Source organism: Orycteropus afer, unplaced genomic scaffold, assembly GCF_000298275.1.
Source record: "Orycteropus afer afer isolate SDZICR_OR568_19922 unplaced genomic scaffold, OryAfe1.0 scaffold00109, whole genome shotgun sequence".
NCBI lineage: Eukaryota > Metazoa > Chordata > Mammalia > Tubulidentata > Orycteropodidae > Orycteropus > Orycteropus afer.
In genome coordinates, this window is record NW_006921696.1 from 761,449 (window position 1) to 789,369 (window position 27,921).

General features: G+C 38.5%; 1 protein-coding gene across 1 annotated transcript; it reads right to left on the reverse strand.

The window, feature by feature from the left end:
• Positions 1–3,911: 3,911 nt before the first annotated feature.
• MFSD1 (major facilitator superfamily domain containing 1) lies at positions 3,912–27,921 on the reverse strand. Its single transcript, XM_007943534.2, has 13 exons — positions 27,750–27,921; positions 25,154–25,206; positions 24,086–24,198; positions 22,523–22,565; positions 21,948–22,015; positions 19,541–19,649; positions 13,164–13,266; positions 10,489–10,587; positions 8,915–9,026; positions 7,942–7,998; positions 7,428–7,584; positions 6,065–6,162; positions 3,912–4,041 (listed from the first exon to the last, which is right to left on the reverse strand). Exons 1-13 carry the CDS (start codon positions 27,919–27,921, stop codon positions 3,912–3,914), a joined length of 1,314 nt encoding a protein of 437 aa, XP_007941725.2.

Here is a 27,921-nt window from a genome sequence, read left to right on the forward strand (position 1 = left end):
AAAGGGCCCAAATCCATTAAATAGAGAAGAGATAGTCTTATTTAAAAAATGGTGCTGGCAAAACTGGATATCCATTTGCAGAAAAATGAAACAAGATCCATACTTCACACCATACATGAAAACTAACTCCAGATGGATCAAAGACTAAAATGTGAAACATAAACTATGAAGTTCATCAAAGAAAAAATAGAGGCAAACTTAGGGGGTCCTAATTTATGGAATAAATAGACTTCAAGCATAACCCAAAATGCACAAACAGCAGAAGATAAATCAGATGATTGAGACCGTCTTAAAATTAAATTCTCGTGTACATCAAAAGACTTCTCCAAAAGACTGAAAAGAGAACCTCCAGATTGAGAAAAAATATTCAGCAGTAACATATCTGACAAAGGACTTCTCTAAAATTTATAGAAAACTCCAACACTTCAACATTAAAAAGACAAACAATCCAATTAAAAAATGGGCAGAAGACATGAGCAGACACTTCACCAAAGAAGATATTCAGACAGCCAACAAACCCATGAAGAAATGTTCACAATCATTAGCCATTCACTCACTGCTATCGAGTCTATTCAATTCATAGGACTCCCATTGGGTTTCCAAGACTATAAATCTTTACGGAAGTAGACCACCCATCTTCTTTCCACAGAGCAGCTGGTGGATTTGAACCACTGACCTTCTGGTTAGCAGCCAAATGCCTGACCCACTATGCCATTAGAGAAATGCAAATCAAAACAAGATATCATCTCACCCCAGCACTAATAGCAAAATTCAACAAGACAGAAAATAACAAATGCTGCAAGGATGTGGAGAGATTGGGACTCTCATACACTGCTGGTGGAATTGTAAAATGATACTACTGTGGAAATTGGTATGGCAACAATAGTAGAAAGCCCTACATGCAGAACACCTACCCCAAGGTGATACCCACCTACTCTAAGGAGATGTACCCCTTAGATCAATCAGCCATGAGGCACCAGAAGGGAACATTCACATAGAGAGAAAGCTGGACAGATAGGACTGCACAGTTAAGAAGGGCATAGGGAGGGGGTAGTCACAGGACGGGGAGGGAAGAGTTTTTTTATGGCTGGGGATGGTAATCAAGGCAGTGAAATCAAATGTGCATGAACTGTTGAATGTAAATCAAATTTGCTTTGTAAATTTGCACCCAAAGCACAATTTAAAAAAAAAGGAAATTTATAATTGGTATGGCACTTAAGAAGTTGTAAACAAGAACATCATTTGATCCAGCAATCCCATTGTTGTTGTTGTTGTTATGTGCTGTCCAGTCAGACCCAACTCACAGTGACCCTCCTTGGGTTTCCGAGGCAGTATCACTACGGAAGTAGATTGTCCAACCTTCCTTCCGAGGAGTGGCTGGTGGGTTTGAACTTCCAGCCTTCTGGTTAGCAGTCAAGTGCCTTAGGCACTATACTATCCTAAAGAAGTGAGAGCCAGGACACGAACAGACATATGCACACACATGTTCATCGTAGCACTATTCATAATAGCAAAGAAGTGGAAATAAGTGTCCATCAATGGAGGAATAGATAACCAAACTGTGGCACATAACAATGGAATACAGTGCAACACTAAAGAGTAATGTAGAATTTGCAAAACACCACATGATGTGAATGAACTTGGAGGACATTATGCTGAGTGACTAAATCAATCACAGAATGACAAATATTGTATTAGTTCATCATTGTAAAAAGTCAAGGAAAGGTTTATACATGGAAAGGAACTTTCTTTGTTGATTACAAGGGTTGGGGTGGGGGCAATTCCTAGATGTTGTTGTTGATGTTATGTGTCGTTGAGTTGGACCCGACTCATAGCGACCCCTCCTTGGGTTTCCAAGGCAGTATCACTATGGAAGTAGACTGCCCCATCTTCCTTCCGAGGAGTAGCTGGTAGGTTTGAACCACCAGCTTTCTGATTAGCAGTCAAGTGCCTTAGGCACTTTGCTACCAAAGCTCCCAATTCCTAGGTAAGTTGAGGGAAAAAAAAATACACACACACACACACACACATATACACACATATAACAAAGATTATTAGTGGTGACCAGACATAGGAGGGAGGGGAAAGAGGAAACTTTTGTTTACAAGGTATTGAGTTTATGCTAATAGTGGTGGAATATTTTGGAAAAGGATAGCAATAATGGTAGCACAACCTGAAAAATGTCATCAATGTCCCTGAGCTCCAAATGTGAAAGTTGTTATGTTGGCAAAAGTCTTGTTGTATATGTTTTCACCACAGTAAAAGTAACAACAACAACAAAAAAGCTGTGAGCAGCCATCTAGGGTACAACTATTTATTGGTCTCTCTCTATTTGGAGCAAAGAAGAGTGAAGAAAATCAAAGATGCATGGAAACCATTAGTCCTTTGGATCACACAAACTTCAGCTTCCACGACCCTGAGGCCAGAACTAGATGGTGCCTGGCTGCCACTGCTGATCACTATAAAAGTGCTCACAACAGGCGTTCCCAAATGGAGTACGAGAAAAATGTGGAACAAAACTCAAAATCATAAAGACCAGGCTTCCTGGTCAGATAGAGACTGTGGAATCCCCGAGACTATGGCCCTTAGTAACATTAAGACTGAAACTGAACTCAGCTCCATGGATCAACTTTCAGCCAAATAACAGACAGGCCTAATAAGGTGAACAGTAACACTAGGGAGGTATGCACTCCTTAGAACCATATGAAATCAACCACATGAAATCAAAAAGGCAGTATCTTCCCAGGGATAAAGCTCAGAAGGGACAGGTAAAAAGGACAAATGGAAATAGGTCAACATACGGAGTAAGTGGGAAGAATGCCATTACATTGCAGGGACTGCAATCAATCTCATGAAACAAAATGTGTATGATACACTAAATGGAAAATCAATTTGTGCCATAAACTTTCAAATCACAATAAACAGTTAAAAAAATATAAAAATTAACCCTAATCTTAACCCTAGCCCTGACCCTAAAAATAAACAAATAAAAAGTTATCTATTTAAAAAAACACTACATATTTTTAAAATTTGATGTGTTTGTTTCTAAAATTATGATTCAAGTATAGACAGCCTGTATTTCCTGTAAATGAAAATCAAGTTTGATAAAATCAACACTGTGGATAGTATCTCAAACATATGTTACTGAAGTAAAAGATATCTTGAAACATGAGAATTTTTTTTCACATGAACACAATTTATGTGTATGGTGAATATTATTCTTAGAAAATTGTTGATTTATTTTTATACCATTTCATCAACAGTTTCCTAATGCTTCCTATTTTTAACCAATGGACCATTACAAGTAAATATTAAATAACAGAACTAGGAATAAAAGCAATTTTAAGATACCTAATAAACAAATCATGAGCACCCACATGTAAATTAGATCAATGTCTACACATTCATACTAAAGACATACTCAAAAGAAAAAAAAAAAAAACTCACTGCTGTCGAGTCAATTCGACTCACAGCGACCCCTCCTTGGGTTTCCAAGGAAGTATCTCTACAGAAGTAGATTGCCCAGTCTTCTTTCCCAAGAGTGGCTGGTGGGTTTGAACCGGCAGTCTTCTGGTTAGCAGTCAAATGCCATAGGCACTATGCCACCAGAGCACCCAGGACTCCTCAAACAGTTTCACTTTAAAGTAGAAAATATTTTTTGAAAAACTGTATGTATTTAAAACAGACTATGAAGGGTATTTTCATGTTGCCTTTAAGGACAGGAATCTCCTGAAAAATATCTGTGAATCCTTAGAGAACCAGAAAGGCATTAAGCAGGGTAAGAATTAGGAAACTGAGAGAGATATATCTTAAGATTTGGCTTAACAGGGTGGAAAAAAGAACAATAACAACAAAAATCTAAAAGTAAAAATGAGACTGTTCCACAACATATTAAACAAAACTAAAGGTTGTCACATGGCATACTTACTAGAAACACAGGCAATGAAGAAAACTTCTAAAAATAAATATCCTCGAGTATCCAAAATCAGACCAGCAATGATGGAAATGATAGCCAGTCCTAAATTCTGAACGGACTGCATGCTGCAATTAAAGAAATGTAAAACATGGATCACTTTCAAATCTTCACACACAGACTTTACTATAAATATCATTATCTGTAAACCACACACTATCAGTGCTTTTTTTATTAATTACCCCTAATAAGTATCATTCGAATCATACTGTTGAGGAAACTCAGGTTTTAAACTCTGCTAAAAGGATCACAACTCTATCTTACAAGAGCTCCTTAAAGGCAGGCGCCATGTCTTATCTTTGTGTTTCCAAAATTAAGACCAATTCCTGACATGAAAGAGGCACTCAGGTAATGCATACATTTTTAAGAAATAAGAAAACCCATAGATTCAGTAAAAGAGCCTTCCCAAATTATGCAGGAGTTCCAAAATCTAGCACTCACCTCAGTCTCAAATGTTGCCTATTACTTACGAAAATTACATATGCATGGATGTGTATATATATATATACACACATAAGTAAACTTATAAAATTAAACCCAAATTTTAAGTACATGTGCTAAAGAATTGCTATAGTTGATCACTTAACTGGACTCTCCAAAAAAGGCAGACAGTATGAATTACTGGAACAAAACTGAATATTCTGGAACTTTTTAAAAAGCTTTATCCAATATAAGTTGGCCTTAAGTGGCATATGAGCCCCAAGTACTACATAAACCCACAGGAAAACAACAAAGCAGCATTAAAACACCCCACTGTGTCAACTGTAACCAGAGACAGGAAGTAAAGACAGTCTCTGTAGTTCTCTTTTTCACTTAATTTTTAGGATGTGTTTTACACTCTATTTTCCAAACCATACTTTCAAAATATAAGGAAACTTTTCAACTACAGTAAATAAAACTTCAACTATAAAGGGAACTTGAATATAATGACAGGGTAGTCATTTTCTAAAGTTATATGTTATCTGGTAGAATTTAACCCCTTTAGAATAATTTTCCTAACATACTCATTTTTTGGCTGTAAAGGAAAAATGGACCACATGAAAGAGAATTTACCTTTAAAACCGATGACTGGAGGTCCTGATAACCTCAGTTCCCGGGGAGTAGATGCACATTTCAGATAGAATGGAATAAACCTGCTTATCTACTTGGTAGATAAACCTGATCTACCAGGAATCATCTGAGACTGCTCCTCCCTCCCCACACATCCAAACACACCCACCAGCCATTATCCCAGTCTTTACTCATTTTTTTCCTCCTACCAAAAGAATTAGAACAGATGCTCACCAGGCCTCCCTGCCACCGTTCTTTCTTCAGTTATCTTCCTTAAAATAACCCTATTAATCAAGCTATTCCTGACCCTATCGACCCTATCGACCCTCTCTCTCTCCAGGTCTATCTGTCATCATTTCCCTGGATCCCCAATCCAGGGACCAGGCTGTTCACACTCCAGGGTTCCCGCCAGGGTTCTGCTTTCCCTCCACCTATGCTTTCACTTTCTTTCCCCACCCCATCTCTCAGCCCTCACCTATGAGGAAATTCTTATTTATCTTTCCAACTCTAGGAGCCTCCTCTGTGAAGCTTTCCTCAGCCCCAGGCATGAGTCACACCCTCTTTGTTCTCTCATACTTCTCTAATGTCCTATTCTGTGACCGTATGTACTACCAGACTGTGTGCTCAAATGCAGGAGACCTTGCCCCATTCAGTGTAGTATGTACTCAACACCTTCCTCTGCTGAATGAAAGTGACTTTGCCTTTTTGGGCCAGAGACTAGATCTCAACTTCTCAGAGAAGCTCTCAGATAAACAGGGAGTGGGACTGTAATGTCAGAAATTACCTCTTATGGTTTTGGTGTATGAATGCACCCAACTCTCTTGCTGGAAGCTTACAGTCTTCCTGATGCCACAACAGTATCTTAAATAGTCCGATGCCACAACAGTATCTTAAATAGATTAACTGGTTTTTCCAGTCATTTCTAAGTACAAAGGTGTCCCAGATCCAAACATGACTAGATTCTGGAGACCTGAAGTTTTAACTGATAATTAAATTGACACAGCAGAGAATCATTCTATGATTCATGGTGCAAATACTTACAAGCCATATGCAGTCCCCAGCTGATGTTCAGGAACTACATATGCCACCATTGGCCACAACGCACAGGCAAGCAATGAATAGGAGACTCCCATAAGACACTAGACAAAACAATATAGAAAGGGGCTCAAGAATGAAAAAGTTTTTTATTAGCCAAAAGGTGATTTTCCTTTGATTCAGATTAGCAAAAGTGGCATAATAGCTACTATTTGAATATTTGTGCAAATTTTTATTTACAATTAAGCTACAACTCAAAATATACAAAGCCATCCTGATCCTTTCTCCAAGTATGCCTCTAGTAACAAGATACACACACACCGCCTTAAGCATTTTCACTTCTCATTATATTACATGCATATATAACTGGCTGAAACCCAGGGTGCAGTCAAGGTCCAAGCAAGATAATAAAGCTAATTTATGGAGCGTTATTACCAATGTTTCAGGAAAGCTAATCTTCCAGTAATTATAAATTAAGCAATCAAGGTAACATCATGCTAATAATCCACTATCCTACATCTAGGTCATCGACAGAAAACTGGAGAACAGGACAGAGAGCCAACAATAGCAAGCATTATTTGTCAAATGTCACCTAATGGTATACTTCAATTAAAAAAAAAAAACTATATGATTTAATTAAAATAACGTATCATTTACACCAATCATATTATAAAAAATGAAAATATTGCTAATGTACAACACTGGCAAGGATATTAAAAATGGATACATTTGTATATTATTAGTGAAGAAATAAATAATATACTGTTAATAGAGGCGCAGTTTCACAGTATCTATCAAGATATCAAAGTGCATAGCCTTTCCTGTAGTATTCCTACATCTAGGAATGTGTGCTAAAGAAATTCTCACCAAAGGCACAATATATATGTTCAAAGATACATCTCTATTTAACAGGTAAGAAGTAAAGCACTTCAGCCTGGAAAATGGCATTTAAACAACACAAACTAGAGTAATTCATTACCATTTCTGAAGTAGAGACAAAGACAAAGAGTACAATATCATGGATACTAGGTCTTTTTTTTTTTTGCTACCTATTCTGTAATGAATTCTTTTTAATGAAGTATGGGAGGTGGGATGGGAAGTGGTTTGAAACCCTTAAGCATTTTAGCCTTTATAAGATTACTTTATTTCACCTTTGAGGTTACCCTAAATAAACCAATGAAATAAAGACATCTATGTATTAATAGCTTAAATTTATACTTCTAAAATAATTATTTTACAGAAATTAAACTCAATTCATTATCTTCCCCACTGCCCACTGTCATCAGTATGCTGAGCATGCCTCCTGACATGGCTTTCACAGCATCCTTGCTAAAAGCCTTGATACCCGAGATGTCAATGTGCACATTACCATTGCAATCCAGGGGTTCCACAGCGTAAAGGCCAACATCATGTGGGAAACAAGAGTGGTCGCCACTGCACACAGAACCCAGATGATGTTCTTCCCTGTCTTATCCACGAAGAGCCCAAATACTGGGGACAGGGGAGCAGATATGACATATACCACACTGCCCAGAGAACAGATGAAATATTTAATGAAATGCAACACAGATTGTAAAAATCCTGAAAATCTTTACAAAACACTTGGCAAAGCAAACCCTAACTAACTTAACAGTCTTCTAAAATGGTCTGCCTTCCCAATCATCATAAAAATAATTATTAAATATAAAGAGCAGTATAAGATTTCTTTGGTTTTCCATTAATGCAAAGGAAGTCTCTCAGCATTCAAGTCCCCCAACAGTCTTGGATTTCATTCACAGGGTGGATATTAAATCTCATTACATCCTTTTCGCTTCTTACAACATACAGTTATAATGAAAGACCCCACTATGCATGCAATAAACACTTAAGAATTAATGAAGTACCTGTTAATTGCACTTGCTGCCTGGGAGGAAAATTTGAATTTCTCCATAAAGAAAACTCTAAATTCAATAATGAACAATGAAAGAAAAAAGAAAGAGAAATAAGTAATTTGAGAGGGAACCACTCAAAATTATTTCAAAATTTCAAAAATGTTTTCAAATTTAAAGGCAAAAGAAAACTGAATAAAATAATTCCAAGTTTAATAAACTTTTCTTTCTCGATACCATTTCCCCATCCTTTTGGATACTCTTTTTCCAACAACCTGCTAACACTTGAGTGTTTATACAAATTCTTTCATAACTAAATAAAACATGCTGCTACCTGTATTTTTCTTTTTCCTATAACAAGTAATACATACAAATTTTCAGAAAACTAGATGTATTACTACAGAGAATTAAGACTTCATTTTTCTTCAAAGAAGTACTAGATAGGTTCTCTCTAAATAATAAATGGGGTTCTTTTCTTAAATTATTTAAAACTATAACTTAAAGGTTACTGATGCAGTAACCTTTAAGTTCAAGTTATAGCTTTGAGAAAAGAACCCCATTTATTATTTAAAGAGAACAAGGTTACCGATGCAAAGATGGGAGCTCTGGTGGCGTAGTGCCTAAGGCACCTAGCCAGTGTGTGAGGCTCTGGCTCCATTCTACATGAAGCTCCCTAATCAAGCAGTAAAGAGGAAATAAAAAGAAGGAAAAAAGAAAAATACTAGTCCAAAATCAACAACTGAATCAATAATATGACTCAAAAAACTATTAGGCATTTCTTCAAAAGTATAATTAAAGTATCACACACTAAACCTTAAGTTATGAAGGTTGCATTCCAGGATCAAAAACAATTCCTGTGTAAATATAAACTATATCCAAAGAATCATGGTATACTGCTAAAAACATATTGCATGTAATTGTTGCATTTGTGTGACTGAGTTCTCATTGTAATTTAGCCAACAAAAACAGAATGCAACAGATTACTCACTTCCCGAGTCCAATAAAAGGAAACACCGCCACATAATAGCAGACACAGATGATAAATATGAGCCACAGGGGTAAGGAGAAGTCCTTTACATCAGTTAACTTAATAACTTCACCTTATAGAAGAGAGGGGAGATACTATCAGCACAATTTTACATATTTAAGGAGCGTTTGTCTAGTTAAGAATGTTTTTATAATCATGTGATTAACCTTTGCAATTCAGTTTAAAAAATATTTTTCTCTGTAAGTTATTAAAACACTTACTGGGATAAACAGATAATATATTACCTCCTACACTTCAACAATAAAAAATACTAACAATCAAATTGAAAAGTGGGCAAAGGACTGAACAGACATTTCTCCAAAGAAGAAATGCAAATGGCCAAGAAGTACATGAAAAGATTAGTCATTAAACCAAACCCACCAATTCTGATTCATAAGGAAATAAAAATCCAAACCACAATGAACTGTGTTATCTAGAATCCTACAACAATAAAAATAAATAAATAACTTTTAAAAAGAACATGAAACTCATGATTATATACCACTTCATACCCTCTAGGATGGCTATTATAAGAAAAATGGAAAATAAGTGGTTGACATTATTACTATAAGGAGGAACTCTGCCGTGAGGGCATGGGGAGAGTGGAACTCTTGTGCATTGCTAGGATGTACACAGTTCCTCAAAAAGGTTAACAAAGAATTATGATTCAGCAAATGCACTCCTAAAAGAATTTCCCAAAAGAGTTGAAAGAAAGGACTCAAACATACATAATGTTCATTGCTATGATTATTCACAATACCCAAAATGTAGAAAAAACGCAAGTGTCCACCAACATATGAATGGACAAACATAATGTGATACACACATACAATGGAATATCACTCATCCATAAAGAGAAATGAGGTACCAATACATGCTATGACATGGATGAAGCTTGAAAGCATGAGTGAAGTAAGTCAGACACAAAAGGACAAATGTTCTATAATTCCACTTATGTAGAGTATGAGAAAATGTAAATTCATAGAGACAAAAACTATTAGTGGTTATGAAGGGCTTATGAGAAGGGGAGCTGCAGAGTAATTGCTTAAGGAGTATTATGCTTACTTAGGGTGACGACAAATATCTGGAAAAGGATAGTGGTGATGGTTGTGCAACATGGGGCATGCAATGAATGTCACTGGATTTACACATAAAAATGGCCAAAATGGCAAATGTTTTGTCATATATATTTTGCCACAATAAGATTAAAAAAAAATACACCAACAGAAGTAGAACCAAAGATTTGTATCTACCCCTCCGAGGAAAAATAACAATGATATTGATTATTGATACTGACACCCATATTTAAGAAAGAAAAACTGTATCCCAAAATTTAGACAATTGGAAGTAGAATTTGTAAATTAAAGATAAAAACATGTATAAAGTCCTCACTGGGTTTACAACCTTTAATTAGAAATTTATCTCATCATAAATTACCTCAAAAAGACTATAAATTCTCCAGTGTACCTCATTTTGATTTTGGTATTTTTGTTTGTTTTGGGGTTTTTGTTTTCATTTCCCAAGTTTAGACGTACCTGTCTTTCCTTGTTCTTTATGAAGGATTCTTTCTGCTCTCCGATCCAAGTAAGCAAGGGCCAAGGCACAGATGAATGAAAGAATACACGTTACACCTCCTATAATTTAAGAAAGAGAGAAACTGTAAAGAGAATCAGACTAAAGGCTTCTCTAGGGCAGCACATGACATAAAAGGCAGAAAACTTAGCAACTAGAAGGGATGGCATCTAAAGACACATACAGGAAAAGCACGCATGTCTGAACAAGGATGGAGGGAAGAACAGATGGTAAGCACACAAGTGGTTGACACTATTACTATAAGGAGGAACTCTGCTGGTGTAGTGCTTAAGTGCTCAGCTGTGAACCAAAATATCAGTGGTTCGAACTTACCAGTTACTCCCCAGGAGAAAGATGTGGCAGTCTGTTTCCATAAAGATTTAAAGCCTTGGAAACCCTATGGAGCAGGTCTACTTTTTCCTATGAGTCGGAATTGACTCAATGTCAGTGGGTTTGCTTTTTTTGGTTGTATTACTATAAGGAGACTGGAGAATACAGGGGAAAGACTAGAATAAACTAGTCCTGTAATGAAGAGTACCATCTGAGGAAAGCTGATGACAAGCTAAGAAATTAGTCCTCATTTTGGTCAATAGCCTTTTCAAGCACCAATTATACATGGATGCCAGAGGAAAAGATTAAAAAAGCACTTTGATTTTGTTAATTACCTTCATCTTCCTTTTGCTTCATCTCAAAATCCGTAAGCTTTGCACCTACTCTCTGGCAGCGCAAAGGGCACCCTCATCGCATGGCTCAGCAATCAGGCTCTCTTTCCCTGAAGTATTCAGCATTACTAATAATGATCTTAGCACTAAAGTAAATCACACTTAAGAGTGAATAAAGTTACCCTTCTCAAGAATTTTTTAAAGGAAGACTGTAAATGGATCTAATACAGTCCAATTGAAAAAACATTTAAATGAGTTCTAGTTCTGGACATGGGTTCTAGTTCTGGAACCAATGAGCTGAATGATCTTCGACACAGAACTTAATCTGTCTAGGCTTCAATTCCCCCAATTGTAAAATGAGAGACTTTGATTTACTGATGGCCCAGGTCTTTCCTGGCTTTAAAATTCTAAAGTCCTCCATTTTGCAGGGAACTAAACAGAATACAGAGAAGCATTTGAGAGTTAAGAAGCACATTTGAAGTAAGGTAAAGGATTTGAAAGTGTAGTAATTATGGTTGTTTGTCAACTTGGCTGGGCCTGGTTTTAAGTGGCTGGGCAGCTGGATATAGTTATTCCTTATGATGAGACTGGAAATCAAATCCATGCTGGAATCTACTGTGAGCACCTGAGTAGCTGCCTTCAGGATGTGGTCTGCTTCCAGTATATGAGAAGCCTTGAGAAAGGTCTCTGAGTTTATTGGTACATCTGGATCCTGCATTTGGCCAAATCTGCCATGTTGTTTGCTGATCTTGGGACTGTTTAACTAGTGGCCTGCAGTGTTGCTTGACAATCTTGCGACTGTGCCATTTTACTTGTGAATCTTGGGTTTGTCAGCCTCAGCAGCCAGTGGCTGCCTGAGTTAAGACAAGCCTTCAGATTCAGTGGGCCGGGAGTAAGAGGCAAAGTTGAAGCCCAAGGTTGAGAGGCCTTCACCTAGCCCCTAGAGCTGGCACTCTGAACTCAGGCTTCTAGCCTCCTAAACTCTAAGACAATAAACCTCTGTTCATATAAGCCATTTGTGGCATTACTGTTATAGCAGCACTAGAGAACTAAAACAGAGAGGAAGGAGCAAGAAAGGAGTCTTTAGGTACAAATCTGACTTTTTAGAATTACTTCTCCACTGGTTGCTAAGAATCAGAATTGACTCTGTGGCCGGTGGGTTTGGTTTTGGGTTTGGTCTTCTTTCAACAGGGCTATATCAAGGGATTATAGGCAACAAAAGATATGCAAATCATAAACACAGAACTTTCATTGCCATCACCACAGGTCTTTCTAGGGCTATCAGAGAGCTATTTACAAACATAGGGCTATTAGACAAGTTCACTCACTGCTCAAAGAAAAAGCAAAGCGGGTGAATCCAGAAGGCCTCATGCATTTCTCAGTGACCCATCCAGCAACTAGTGCAACAGAGGGTTACCTAAGAGAACTTAGGGACAGAAGGTATTTATGCAGTCTTTGATAAAACACCCTCAATTTTACATAAGAGATAACTAAGACTCAAAAAGGTTCACTTCCTTGTCAAAGATCACAGAACCTATCAGAGCCAGGACAAGAACCCAGGCTCCTGACTCCCAAATTAGTGGATACTCAACCATATCCTATCCTCTAGGACTTTTATAAAATCTAAGCTCTTCTTTACACCCAAGCAAACAATTCTAACTTTTGCTATAGATCATTAATTTACTACATTTGTAAGTTACTAGATTATTTTCAAAGATTACTCACATACTATTTCATCTGCTCATTACAAAAACACTAAAAGTTGAGAGGCAGAGTAAGATCTCTCATTTTAACAAAGTGGAAATGAAAATAGTGTGAATGACTTGCTATTTCTAGTTAAGTCAAAGAACTTGTGAGCTGTGGAGACAAAACTATAATTGAACTAATCTAACATCAAGTGTTCTTTCCACTGCCATAATACTTCTGGTGGCATGCTTTCAGAAGAGAAGAGGTGTGGACCATCAGGACTCACTAACCTATCATAAGTGTGACTCCAAGAGTTGTGTGACCAGTAGAACCCAATGAAGCTTCCACCTTAGAATACAGCCATCCCATAAGGTTCATGTTGACTGTACTTCCCTAAAAGAGAAGAAAAAAACAGAATGTTCAATTACTTATACCTTTGTTTTGTTCAAAAAAAAGGATTTGAGGTTACTTAGAAAAATATATACAATAGGGTACACTTTAAACAGTAGATAAATTCTTTTTTAAATATTATGAGAGAAAAATAAAAAACCTAGCAAACTAAGATAAAGCCCAGATAAGGTTACTACATAAAAACACGCCAATTTACAGAAAATACTAGTATGCAAAACAGCACAGGTTTAGAACTTCCTGGAACCAGAGCAAAAATAAAACACAATGAGTTACAAACCTCACAGGTTACCTAAGACAAAAACATACCGTAACTCAGGAAAAAAGGTATCAAGAAAACGTCATTTTTCCTGGTACTGAGATCTGAAATTCTTCCTCTGTCTAAAGATGGTAATTCATTGTAGTAGACAATATTCTCATTCTTCTTCTTTTTTTTTCATTTATCCAGCAATTATTGAGCCCCTATTACATGCCAGTACTGCTCTAGGTATTGGGAATATAATTAAGAACAAAACAGAAAAATTTCCAACTTTTGTTGAGTTCACATTTTACAGGGGTAAAGAAAGCAAAATATGTAGCAATTAAATAGTGGTTAGTGTTTAAAAAAGTAAGGAAAAAAAAAAAACCAAAAGCGGAGAACCTAAAATTAGTGGTAGATCCTCTCAGATCTCACAGATGAAGATATCAACTTCACTAGGAGGTTAATGTCAAGTATGTCTCAACAATCCTAACCCTAACAAATCCTCTGACTCAAAAATTCCATTTCTATAGCAACTTGTCTAGAAAACTATCAGAAATATAGATAAGTTTTACAGATATGTACTGTCTTACCACAGCACTATTCATAATGGAAAAAAAAAACCTAAGTGTAGAAAAATACAGTGTATTTTCATTAAAAATCAAGCTTTAAAAGACTAATTAATTGTTGTTGTTGTTGTTATGTGCCATCGAGTCGGCCCGACTCATAGCGACCCCTCCTTGGGTTTCCGAGGCAGTATCACTACGGAAGGAGATTGCCCCACCTTCCTTCCGAGGAGACTAATAAATAGCATGAATATATTTCTAACATACAATTTACATTAACTCTCAAGGCCTGAAAATAACCTTCTGTTCTCTGAGACCATCTAGGCAATAGCTCTGCCCTCCAGACTCTGGGTGTCTATGCTCTCTGGATTCTGGGTAGAGCCCCTGAGCCCTAGGGTTCAGCTCTGGTTTACAGGCCCACTGGGATGGCAACTCTGCTCCCTTGGCTTTGGAAAGCCCCATTCTCCTAGTACAACTGAGTGGCAACCCACGCCCTCAGCCTGGCAGACCTAATTCTTCTGGTCCTTGGGCATGGCAGCCCCTGCTTCCTCGGCTTTAGGCAGGCCCTATCTCTTTGGCACCCATGAAAAGCAGCCTCACCCTCCAGAAATGAGTTGGTAAAAATCTCTTTGAAACCTCGGAAGCCACAGCCCCACCCTTTGAAATCCCAGAGGCCATAGCCCCACCCTTTGAAACTCCAGAGGTCACGGCCCTACCCTTTGTGAGACCAAGGCAATTCTGCTTCCCATGCTCCTTGTCTCTTCAGTTTCTGCTTCCTGGTTTCTTGTGGCCCCTCAGGCCTCTTGGGCTGGCTCAGGCTCTGCCCTGTTCAGGCAAGTATTACAAAGCTCTTTGGCTCCACTAACAAGTGCCTAGAGGTACTCTATTCTGCTAATAAGCCTTGGCTCTCTCACTCTGTGGTCCAGCAAGCCTAGCTCCACAGATGAATGTCCAGAGGCATTGCCCAAAGGCACTCAGCTCTCTCATCCCTTGGGTTAGTCTCATGCTGTATCACACTGCTCTCCTGCTTCTGTTGCCGCCATTTCTTTGCCATTGCTTCTCACTGTCACACCATCTCCAGTGTTAAAGCTTTCCTCACTTCTTTCTGAGCCCTCACCAGAATTATCTTTGATGTCTGTAATTCCACCAAAAGTCTCTTCAAAACAATCTAGGCTTTTAATATTAGGTACCTTAAAACCTTTCCAGCCTCTACTCATTATCCAGGAGCTGTGGTAGCATAGTGCCTAAGGCACTTGACTGCTAACCAGAAGGCTAGAGGTTCAAACCCACCAGCCACTCCTCGGAAGGAAGGTTGGGGAATCTACTTCTGTAGTAATACCACCTCGGAAACCCAAGGAGGGGTCGCTATGAGTCGGGTCCAACTCAACAGCACATAACAACAACAACTCATTATCCAATTCCAAAATTCGTTTCATATTTCAGGTACCTGCCAGGGAAGCACCCCACTTCTAGTACCAAATTCTGTCTTAGGTATCTAGTGCTGTTGTAACAGAAATACCATAAGTGGATGGTTTTAACAAACAGAAATTTATTCTCTCAGAGTTTAGGAGGCTAGAAGTCCAAATTCAGGGCACTAGCTCTAGGGGAAGGCTTTTCTCTCTACTGGCTCTGGGGGAAAGTCTTTGTCTCCTTTCAACATCTGTGGGCCCAGTGTTCTTGGAAATCTCCATGTGTCTTGGCATCAATGTTCCCCTGGGTCTAGGAGGTTTTCAATGCAGGGAACCCATGTCCAAAGGACATGCTCCACTCCCAGTTCATCTTGGTGATACTGAGGTCCCTCTGATATCTGTTTCCTCACTGTTAAACTTTTTTATATCTCAAAACAGATTGACCCAAGATACAACCTAATCTTGTAGGTTGTATCCTGCCTCAATAACATAACTGCTTCTAATTCTACATCATTAACATCAGAGCTTAGTATTTACAATACATAGGATAATTAGATCAAAAAATGGAGGATAATTACATAAACCTCAAAATAATGGCCTAGCCAAGTTGACACATATTTTTGGGAAACACAACTCAATTTATAACACTCATCCACTGCTGATGAGAATGTAAAATAGTACAGCCACTATGGAAAACAGTTTAGCAACTCCTCAAAAAGTTAAACATACATACAAATCACACAGGGGTGGCATCTGACCTCTTCTTCTAACTTCAAAAGGGAAAAGAGAGAGAATCATTTATCAGCACCATCAGCTGAAGCTGATTCCTACAAGGCAGAGGTCAAGCATACCTCCACCCTCCAACCTTTTTACCAATTCTGACACCAACCATCCTTGCCATGGTGCTCTCTACTACTCTGCAGCATTCAATAATTCATTGCAGTGGCCACACAGAACTTAGACCATACTCACAGTTATAGGGTTTATTACGGAAGTTAACAGGTTACCATTCAGGTTCAAGAATACTCAAAATACAGTTCTTCAATCAAGACAGCCTCTTCTTAGCATGTAAAAGGCAGGCCTCTCTCTGGCCTCAGCCCCATGGGCCTCTTGGGCCAGTCCAACCTCTGTCCTGTTCGGACAAATGTTACAAAGCCCTTTAGCTCTGCCAATAAGTGGCTGGAGGCACCTTACTCTGCCAGCAAACCTCCTACCCAAAGGTGCTCAGCTTTCTCACTCTTTGGGCCAGGAAGCCCTATGTGCCATCTCCTGGTTCTACTGCTTCTGCTGCTACCATTTCTCTTCCACTGTTTCTCTCACCAACTTGAGCATTACAGCTTTCTGTCCCCTGGGTCTAGCACGTTTCCAGCACAGGGACCACAGGCCAAAAGGACACGCTCTGCTCCTGTATCTTCTTCTTGGGCCCTACTGTCTGCGTCTGGAATGTCTCATTTTAAGCCTCGTAGGATGGTGAAACCTGACCAATCCCCTCATTAGGGTTTCATACACCTTATTTGCATGGCCACAATCCCACAAGAGTGTCATGTGTCTTATCTGCAATAGCAGCAACCTGTCCAATCCCCTTCGTGGGCCACAAGCACCTTATTTGCATAGTCCCACCCAATCTTTTGGTAAGCATTACAAGACCAAGGCAAGAGAGCTTATATAAAAGTGACCCATCTCACTGCACATACACTTACCATATAATCCAGGAATTCCACTCCTAAGTATACACCCCAATACAGGGACTCACCAATGTTCACTGTAGCATTATTTACAACAGTCAAAACACAGGGGGGAAAAAACCCAAGTATCCACCAATAGATGAATAGATAAAAAAAATATAGTACATGCACACTACATTATTCAGCCACAAGAAGAAATGAAGTTTTGATACCTCCTACAATATGGATAAACTTTGAAAACATTATGCTGAGTTAAGTAAGTCAGATGCTGTTGTTGTTATGTGCCGTCGAGTTGGACCTGACTCTTATCGACCCCTCCTTGGGTTTCCGAGGCAGTATCACTACAGAAGTAAATTGCCCAACCTTCCTTCCGAGAAGTGGCTGGTCGGTTTGAACTGCCATACAAAAAGACAATTATTCTATGATCACACTTATATGAAATATCTAGAATAAGCAAATGTATAGAGACAAAAATGTTTTAGTGGTTACCAGGAAAAGGGAAAACGGGGAGCTGGGGAAAAGGGAAAACGGGGAGTTACTGCATAAGGGATACTGAGTTTCTGTTTAAGGTGATGAAAAACATTGGAAACAAATAGTAGTGATGGTTGCAAAACATAGTGAATGTAATTAATGTCACTTAACTTACACTAAAAAATGGTTAAAATCCTAGATGTCTTGTTATATATATGTATTACAATAAAAAATTTTTTTAAAAATTATAGTCATAAGCATTTATTAGTCCTTGAAAATTTGATTTTTTTTAAACAAGAATATTTGCTATAATGTTAACAGTGAAAATTTGGAAAAATGGAGCATTAAATGTTAAAATTTGAGAGTGAAGTGGTAGGTACATATGTCTTCATTATTGTATCTTAGTTTCAATTATTTCTGTAACATATTACCACAAACTGTGGTTTAAAGCAATACAGTTATCTTACAGTTCTAGAGTTTAGAATCCTAACCCAGGTCTCACTGGACTAAAATCAAGGTGTCGGCAAAGTTGCACTCCTTTCTGGAGGCTTTAGGGAGGAATCAGTTTCCTTGCCTTTTCCAGCTTCTAAAGACTGTCTGCATTCCTCGACTTAGGGCATCTTCCTCCATCTTCAATGCCAGCAAAACAGTATAAAAACTTGATTTTTAATGGCAAGGATAAAAAAGAACAACAACAACAAAAACCTCTACTCATGGGCATTTATGAGGCTTGAGACTGCCAAAACACCTTACAGGTGACATTAATAAAAGCATACTGCATTTTGGTGGTATAGTCATTAAGGCATTTAGATGCTAACCCAAAGGTTAGTGGTTCAAGCCCACCAGCCACTCCACAGAAAAAAAGATGAGTCTGCTTCCATAAAAATTTACAGCCTTGGAAACCCAATGGAGTGGGAATCAACTTGATGGCAATAAGTTTGGTTTCAGTTGTTCCCCTAGGTACCCTCTGATCAGGCCAAACCTGGGATACCATGGCCACTCCTAGGTTCCAAACGCTAGAAGGAGCACTGGCCAATAGAAGTATATTCAGAGAGACATCAGCACCATGGTGAAAGAGCTGGAAACCATGTTGTGTGGCTTAAATAACTACAGGAAATGAGCACATCTAACCAACAACTTAAAGAGCTGTCTTCAAGTAAGTAAAGCCCTGTCACAAGAAGAGAAGGTAACTACTGAGATCAAAACTCAAAACTGGAAGCAATCATTTAAAAGCTACATCAGGTAGATTTCATCCCTTTATGAGGTTGAGCTTCAAAAGCTGGAGCTAAACAAAAGTTGACAGGCTGCCTCATCAGAGAGTGAGCCCCTCCTAATAACAAAATGTGTGAGCAGAGGCTAGATGACCACATGTGAAGACTTCTGTAGCAGGGATGCCAAAAACGGGTAAGAAATTAGGGGAAAAAAAGCATATAGGATCACATCTAAAACTCAGATTCTTTGAACTAGACTGTTTTCTATCTGTAATAAGGTTGGAACTACCCCAAATTAAGGTAAATACAGTATTATATACTAGAGAAATGGAGGGATTTCTGGTGGCGCAGTACCTGAGGCATTTGACTGCTAACCGGGGGCAGGCTGTTCACATCCACCAGCCACTCCTCAGAAGGAAGATTGGGCAATCTACTTCCATAGAGATACCGCCTCAGAAACCCAAAGAGTGGGGGTTGCTATGAGTTGGGATCAACTCAACGGCAGCGAGTTTGATTTTTTTTTAATACTGGAGAAATACATTAAAAAAAAAAACAAACCTAATTTAACACACACACACACACACACACACACACTCCATCCTACAGTTTTTAACAGAGAGGTACAAGATTCAATCTTTTGCTCCTTATTTGGCTTCATTACCTTTGTCAGCATACTTACAATTCTGGCCATACTAAGTTGGAGTCCAAACACCAGGTTTAATTCTTTGCCTTTAAACCAACTCACAGCATAGGTATTCTGGGCAACTGCTAAGGACTCACCACCAGTTCTAAAAATGAAAAAAAAAAAAAAAAAGAAAAGGAAAAGTCAGCTTTTACATAAATACCTGGTTAAAGGAAAAGTCCTATCTTTTAAAAAAAAAGATACCACAGTTACCCAAAATAACCAAACCCACCACCAAAGAGTTGACTCCAACTCAGAGAGACCCAGCAAGACAGACAACTGCCCCATAGAATGTCCAAGACTGTAAATCTTCATGGAAGCAGATTGATACATCATTCTCCCATAGAGCAGCTGGTAGGTTTAAACTGCCAACCTCTGGGTTTGCAGCTGAGTGCATTATCCAATGCACCACCAGGGCTCTGTCAGGCTATACAGTAGGTTTAAAACATGGAACCCAAAAATTTTTAACAGTCTTCCTATCTAGAAGTGGAGCCTATGTCCCCTCCCCTTGAAACGTGGTGGGTATGTGACTAATTCAACTACTAGAATATGGTGGAAGTGATGCTGTGTGATTCCATGGGTCTTGAAAGGGCATATGGCATCTGCCTTTTCTCTCCAATACTCACACATGGAGCCCTCAGCCATACTGTAAGAAGTCCAGAGTTTGCCATTCTATTAGAAAGCCAAGCTCATGTTTAAGTGCTCTAGTCAGCTATCCTCATCTTCAAGTCATCCAAGCCCAGGCACCAGACATGTGAGTCTACAAGCCTTCAGATGATGCCAACCTCAGCCTTCAATGAGTCTTTCCAGCTGAGGCCCCAGATATTGCAAGGCATAGACAAGTCATCTATGTATACCCCGTCCAAACATTTAACCCATAAAGCCTATGAGAATAATAAATGATTATTTTATACTGTTTTGGGTAAACTGATATGCCATAAGAGTTGTCAAAGCAACCCCATGTGTGCAGAGTAGAATGTCCACAATGTTTTCAAGGCTGTGACCTTTTAGAAGCAGACCGTTAGGTGTTTCTTCCAAGGTGGCTCTGGGTGGGTTCAAACCATCAACCTTTCAGTTAGTAGTCTGTTTGTGTAACCTGGGTCACAATGAGTAAAAATCAACTCAGTGACAACTGGTGGTGGTGGTAATCATAGCAACTGCTAACAATCAATAATGGGAATCTTGTTTAACTACATTAACACCTACACTTTAAAATGCTGAAGTGGGGAAAGTGGTCCTTGCTTTGTGAAAACTCACAAATTAACACTTTTCAGGCTAATAGCAATCCCATCAATCAATCCCCCAATTCTCCTTCCATACTCATGTTCTCTATCTCTAACCTCCTGGGTTTTAACTTTCCTTCAGTTAGTTTCACATACTTAGCAGTCTCCCCTCCAAGATTTCAGTCAGGATTCTCCCCTTCTCTGTATCCTAACACTGTACCCTCTTTACCACTCCATCCACGTTCAAAAAAACTTTCCTGCTCTTCTAATAATCCAAATCCTTTACTTCTATCTGGTAAATGATAGTAAACAGCCTTTAGAAGGGCCATTTCTAACCACATTTTCTTCTCTGAATTCCTTTCAAATTTTTATGTACTTTTTTTTTTCCTTCTCTCTTCCTTAGAGCACTCTTGGGGTATGTCACATATATCCACATGTCCCTGGTACCTGTGAAAAGTATGAATAAGCTATGCTTTTTTAGTTAAAGCTTGAATAAGTTATGTCATCTGCTTCTCTGAAGGCAGTTAGCCCAAGGCTGGGCTCAGAATGGGCTTGGCTTACAGAAGAGACACTGACATTCATGTAAAGTAATCAGCCTATGGGTACTCTGCTCATATATCACCCACTAAAAAAACTGGTAGCATAGTGGCTAAAGCACTTGACTGCTAACCAGAAGGCTGGTGGTTCAAATCTACCAGCCACTCCTCGGAAGGAAGGTTGGGCAATCCTACTTCCGATACTGCCTCGGAAACCCAAGGAGGGGTTGCTATGAGTCGGGGCCGACTCGACGGCACATAACAACAACAACAACAACAACAAAAAGTGAGATGTCCACAAATTACCAACTCAGAACTTAATGGTCTACTTGTTTTTAAATGAAGTTTAAATGACATTTTCAATGCAACACAAGCAAAAACTTCTATGAAAAATACCACATTTCTAGAAATTATTTAATATTCAAACTCTACACAGAGTTACTATAACCACTCAAATAATCTGCTTATTTTAAAGGAAAATTAAGACAACTAAGGAATATGTAGCTTATATAGATGTGGCTAGCTTTCAAAAATCTGAAGTAAATCTCCAGAAAAAAACAGTAACATACTTTTTAAATCCTTAATGTATTCATAGATGAACTCTAAAACAATATGTTAGGATAAATAAAATTATGTGTAATTTACCCAAATATAAATCTTCCAAGTTCCATCAGCCAAAAAGCATTAAATATTCCACCCAGAGCAAAAACAACCTAAAATGAAGAATTATGCTGTCAATGAAAAAGTAAATTCAAGGTATTAAACAGTAACAATAATAAGTAACTTATGATGAGTCATAACCTCTAAATTAACTTTAATATTCCTCCTTAATAAGTCTATGAAATTAAAATATTAATGTTAATCTCTCTTGAGGCTTAAGTTAGAACTATACATTATTTTGCAAGGCTGTTTGTAGACCCTGCTTAATTATATTAATAACCAAATCAAATTTATTGCCACTGAGTTGATTCCAACTCATAGTAACTCCCATTGAGTTTCCAAGGCCATAAATCTTTACGGAAGCAGACTGCCTCATCTTTCTTCCAGAGTGGCTAGTGGGTGTGAACACCAACCTTTTGGTTAGCAGCTTAACCACTACACCACTAGAGGTCCTTGCTTAATTATGTTGGGTATTCATTAAACACATCTTTGCTGGTGGCATTAGACAAAAATTCAAAAGCCATTGTCACCCAATCCATGAACACTTTAGCCTTCCTTACCTGTCCAATGCAAATAAAGCAGCTAAAAACAATGGTGCCCCATCTGTTAGAGAGAAAGAGAAGGAGACACATACACATAGATAGAGAATGAATATGAATTAAGAGTACATTACTATTAATTCAATTACCAAGTCCTTCAGTAATATTCACTTTGGGTTTTTTGCCACTCTCTGTACTCCCTCAAAGGAAAGGAAAAGCTACTTTCTTAGGCTGAATGCTGATCTGCAAAAGTCTAGAGGTAGGGATTCCATAGTTTAGTAATGCATATGTTATATCAATCCACTATCATCTCTTCAACAAGATTTATTAAATAATCTTTAAGAAGTTCCCAGGGTCAAAACTATAAAATATGAAAATTCTTAATAAAACTTTTATTAATTGCTCAGGATTGATTCTAAAAATTGTAGATTGGGTAATTTTAGGTGACTTTAATTCTTGATAATGAAAAACTTTTTAAAAGAACAAACATCAACCATGTTAATGTAATTACAGATATGCCTAATATAACATTCTGCAATCAGTATTAGAGTAATAGTCCCTTAGAGCAATAAAATGCCAGCATTAGAAGAGTTCTTCACTGTCATCTGAATAAACCATATTCTGAAACTCAAGATCTTTGTGAAGTGGCCATACCACATTCTACCAAATGTTCTTCAGCACTAGAAAAGCCAAGGCAATTCACATCACCTCCTATCACCCTGACCAAGCAAAGTCTTCATCATACTAAGTGGAATCTGTCCCCCTGAAGTTCCAAGCAAATTTTATATTTTGAGACCAAGCAAAAAAAGAAAGAAAATTTAATTCTTCTTTCACACTCTCTTAAAAATGTGTTAAAGTTAGTCCCCAACTCTAAACACTTAGTTTCTTCCACCCTTATCTACCTGACATGGTCTGATGGTCATCATCTTGGTCTCTGTCTTTGAATATACTCCCAGTCTATTACATTAAAGTTTCCACTAACAACACAGACAAAAAATTGTAAGGATTAAAATCAACAAAGCTTACTATGTTATTCCTTCCTCAGCATATAATGGAAGTAGTCACAAAAAGTTCAATGCCCAAAGAAAGGCAGACAGAGAAAATCTCACGAGGCTGGGCAGGCACTACCTATATGCCAAGTACTTTACATTTAATCCTCACAACCACCTTGCAAGGTAGGAATTCTTTTCTGTATTGTAGCAATAAGATAACTGAAGCTCTAAAAGTCATACTGCTAGGAAGTTCAGCAAGTCGCAGCAATGAGATTCAGACTCTAGTGTTTAATCTCAAGTGTGGTCATAATCTACCTATAGATAACTGATTTACGCTAATCCATCCACATCATTTACTAGTTCTGACCTTAAGTGAACAACTCAACTATAGGAAATGCCAATCATGTTTCAAAAACCAATTCTAGAGAGAGAGAAAGATCATGGTGGGGGGGGGGGGAAATAAACACAATATAGATTAGTACAGTCAATACTGAAGTATATTCAGTTCTTTCTAAAAAATAAACTTAACCGAGTTCTGTATTTTCCTAATAATCAGCTTTTACCCGTAAATAAGATTTTTTTTCACGCTTACCGTATTCCAAACACTCGGTCTATCAAAAAGCCACCAAAGAAACATAAAACTACATTGGGCCAAGAATACCAGGCATACAGCAGCATGAATTTCGTGGTATTCACCTGCATATCCTATATGGAAAGAAAATAAAACTACTGTTTTCAAACACTTAAGTTTAGTAACTAACACATCAAAGCATGGCAATCTAAACTAGGAAACGGGTTTCTTAGCCATTTGTAAGTCACTAACTGCTTTGAGAATCTCATGGAAGCCATGGCCCTAGATGCAGTCACACAAGAGTCTGCATTCCATTTCTGGGGCTTCAGATTCCAGGGCCAGATGCCCCGCTACAGATCCCCTACTACACCTGCCTGAATCATCTATATCCTTATTCCATCTACACTATGTGCACTGGGGCTCCTTCTACATGGAAAAGAATAATCTTACTCCATCCTCATCCCCAACCAACTCCTTTCCCCTTTCCCTTTCATTCTAGAATGCAAAGTGCCAATGTACACTTTTCTCCTTGTCCAAAGGTTAAAAAACTATACAAAGAAGAAAGACTATTTAAAAATTCATGAAAGCATAAGTACTAAATATATTTTTATAATGTGAAACCACAGTAGTAAGACTGACATGGACAATCTTCTGCAATCAGTTTTCACATTTTTAAACAAAGACAAGTAACAATAACAACATATTTAAGAATTCAAAAGCTGTATGATCAAATCACTTTCATTCTGGTGACCAATGAATGAGAGAATGAAATGCAAATAAAAACGTACTAATAGTTTAACACTGTGGAAATAGCACATAATTATACACTTAAGGTATGAAACAATTCAAAGTCACATGTGCTGTTAATAAACTCTTTGTGACCACTCATTTCAACTCAAAGAAGGCTCCTTGTAGCTCACTGATTTTCTGACTACAGAAATTAAAGTGTATTCCCTTTAATTAAAAGCAGATTCAGTGGACAACGTTTCAGACTATGCAGCTAGAGAGTTGATGATACCTGAATGGCTGTATCTGCTTCAAAGCAAACAAACCAACAAACAAAAAAATATAGGAGAAATATTAACTTACACGTTGAATCTGAGTCTGAAGGGCAGCAGGATTATCATAGCAAAAATAGCTACCTAGAAAAGGGAAGAGCAAATATAAGTAATAATACTGTCCAAATAAAAGGTTCAAGCTGTAATTACTATTCAAATGATGAGTTTAAATTTTTATGCCAGGGGCTCAAGGACTCACATGGTGGAAACTTTTTTGGACCACCTCCTTATCCATCAATATTTTCTAAGTTGTAATCAAATATTAGAGAGAATATGCTAAATCATTATCAAAATCATAGTGTGCAGATATAGTAAATACTGGCAACCTGAATTAAGAAGTTAGTAATTAACAATTACTGGTTTTCCATTTTACTTTCTTCATGTTGGGAGCTCTGGTAGTGTGGTGCCTATGGCATTTGACTACTAGCCAGAAGGCTGGAGGTGCAAACCCACCAGCCACTCCTTGGAAGGAAGATTGGGCAATCTACCTCTGTAGTGACACTGCCTCAGAAACCCAAGGAAGGGTCACCATGAGTCAGATCTGACCTGACAGCATTGAGATAGTTGGTTGTTTCCTCATGTTACACACATCTATTACTTTTTAACCATCTTCATCAAGCCACTGTATTTTCCTTATTTAAAGCTACCAACACACACACGCTAAAAATTTTACAAACATCCTCAGCAGTTTCCTAACAATTTACCTGAGTTTGCTACTTAAGAGCAGAGCAATGGACTAAACCATTCTGACTAAACCAGAATTGAAACAAGAGTTCAATTCTAAAAAAAAAAAAAATAAGAGCAAATAATTAATTCAGTGAATATAATACAGGAATGAAGAAAATTAGACTAAGAATACCAAAAGATTTAATTATATCATAATAAAGTCTGTTAAGAGGGGTAAAAGAGAGAGGTGGGGAGAGGTTTGACATCATGCAATTTAAAATTTATTTTAAAATATAATTGACCGATTCTCCAGTAGGCTACAAAATAACATTGCCTCCATTTCTCCACTAACTCTGCAGAAATACATTATCAGCAGCTACTGGTTCAAAGGGAAGACAACTGTCATTAAAATGTGTGAATCTGTATATCAGGGAGATGCAGTCCTTAGATCAATCAACCATGGGAGATCAGAAGGGCAGCATTTGCACAGGAAGAAAGCAGGGAGGCAAAAATGCATAGGTAAGGACACAGGAAAAGGATAACACAGGGAGGAAAGAGAAAAAGAGCCATTACATTGTGGGGTTGTAATCAGTGTCACAAAACAAAATGTGTATGAACTGTTAAATGCAAAACAATTCTGCTTTGTAAAATTTCACTCAGATCACAATGAAAAGTTTAATTTAAAAAGGGTATGAATATGGAGCTGAAACCCAGGCAGGTAACCAGAAATTACCAAAAACAATCTGTATAATTGAATAGGGAAAATTAAATGTTTTGTTGTTGTTATTATTGTTTCTAAACCCAGAAACTTCTGGCTCCAGCTTTAATAGCTTTTACAGGGTATCAATAACATCCAAACATTTGTTGTTGTTGTTGTTATGTGCCGTCAAGTCAGCCCTGACTCATAGCGACCCCTCCTTGGGTTTCCGAGGCAGTCTCACTACGGAAGTAGGATTGCCCAACCTTCCTTCCGAGGAGTGGCTGGTGGGTTTGAACCGCCAGCCATCTGGTTAGCAGGCAAGTGTCTTAGCCACTATGCTACATCCAAACATATCATCTTAAAATAAGAAAAGAAAAAAAAAAGCCAAATTGTTTTTCAGAAACCAAGCATCCCTCATACTTACTTACATACATATTCCAGCTGTACCATAAACAGGTATCCGCAATGTTCCTAAAGCTGCTTATGGCACAGGCTCCTACTGCCCCCACCCCCACCCCACCCCGCCGCCGAAAAACACATTATTCCTTTCATACCAAACTAGTAGTGACATTAGGGCAATTGTCGAATATATCAAAAACTGGAACACGGATTTTTAAGAACTATTTCAAAAAATTGCTTTGAGAGCCATCGAATTTCTTAAGTGTACCCGTCCACTGCCACGCCTATCACACGTCCCAATCCAGTATCACTGCTTCACTGTCGCAGAACGAACGAGTAGAACCATCTGAAGCAATGAGCAAGGCACACTCAGACATTTGCCCAAATAGGGTGAGAAATAAACAGAAAAGACTGTTAACGAAATCATTAATTTTTTTTTAATACTAGGGTTCCCTTAACCTTTGATGGGGGGGGGGGCGGGTAGGGCTGAGTTTAGTTAAAGTTTCTGAATTCCTCTTGAGCCTAAATTGCCCCAACAGAACAACAGAAACTCTGACGAACACTAGAGATGCTTATCTATGGCCCCAGGGGGCTGGTGCTAGCCTCTCAGGCGTCTAGGAAAGCACAGAGAGCCCCGACTCCCCTGACTCACACTCCCCGGACCCTCACCTTCGGAGCCACTACAAACTAGCAACGTCCACAAGCTATACAGGGCCGCGAAAGGAGTGGAGAGGAGGCCCACGGGCTGAAGTTCCCTGGCACCAGTGAGCTAAGTGCGGATCTCCGGGTTCTCAGACTGTCCGAGAAAAAAGCTGGGAATTCCTCAATTATCATCCCCTCCTAGCCCGGTTGGAAGGCTCACCAAAGCCAAGAAAGCACATCAACGACAGCACCAAAAGCCGGTGCGCCAGGTGACTAGGGTCGCAGAGGGCCGATGGCACCCTGGCGGCCACGGGAGTAGCAAGGAGACTTCTGCCGGCCTCATCCCGGCCACCTCCCAGCAGTGCTCGCGCTTCCTCCTCCTCCTCCTCCAT

Coding starts and splice junctions, on each gene's coding strand:
- MFSD1 (XM_007943534.2), bottom strand. CDS start 27,921: ATGGAGGAGGAGGAGGAGGAAGCGCGAGCACTGCTGGGAGGTGGCCGG. Junction 7,999..8,914: donor CCTTTTATTGGACTCGGGAA/GTGAGTAATCTG, acceptor TATTGAATTTAG/AGTTTTCTTTATGGAGAAAT. Junction 7,585..7,941: donor GCAGCAAGTGCAATTAACAG/GTACTTCATTAA, acceptor TTCTCTGGGCAG/TGTGGTATATGTCATATCTG.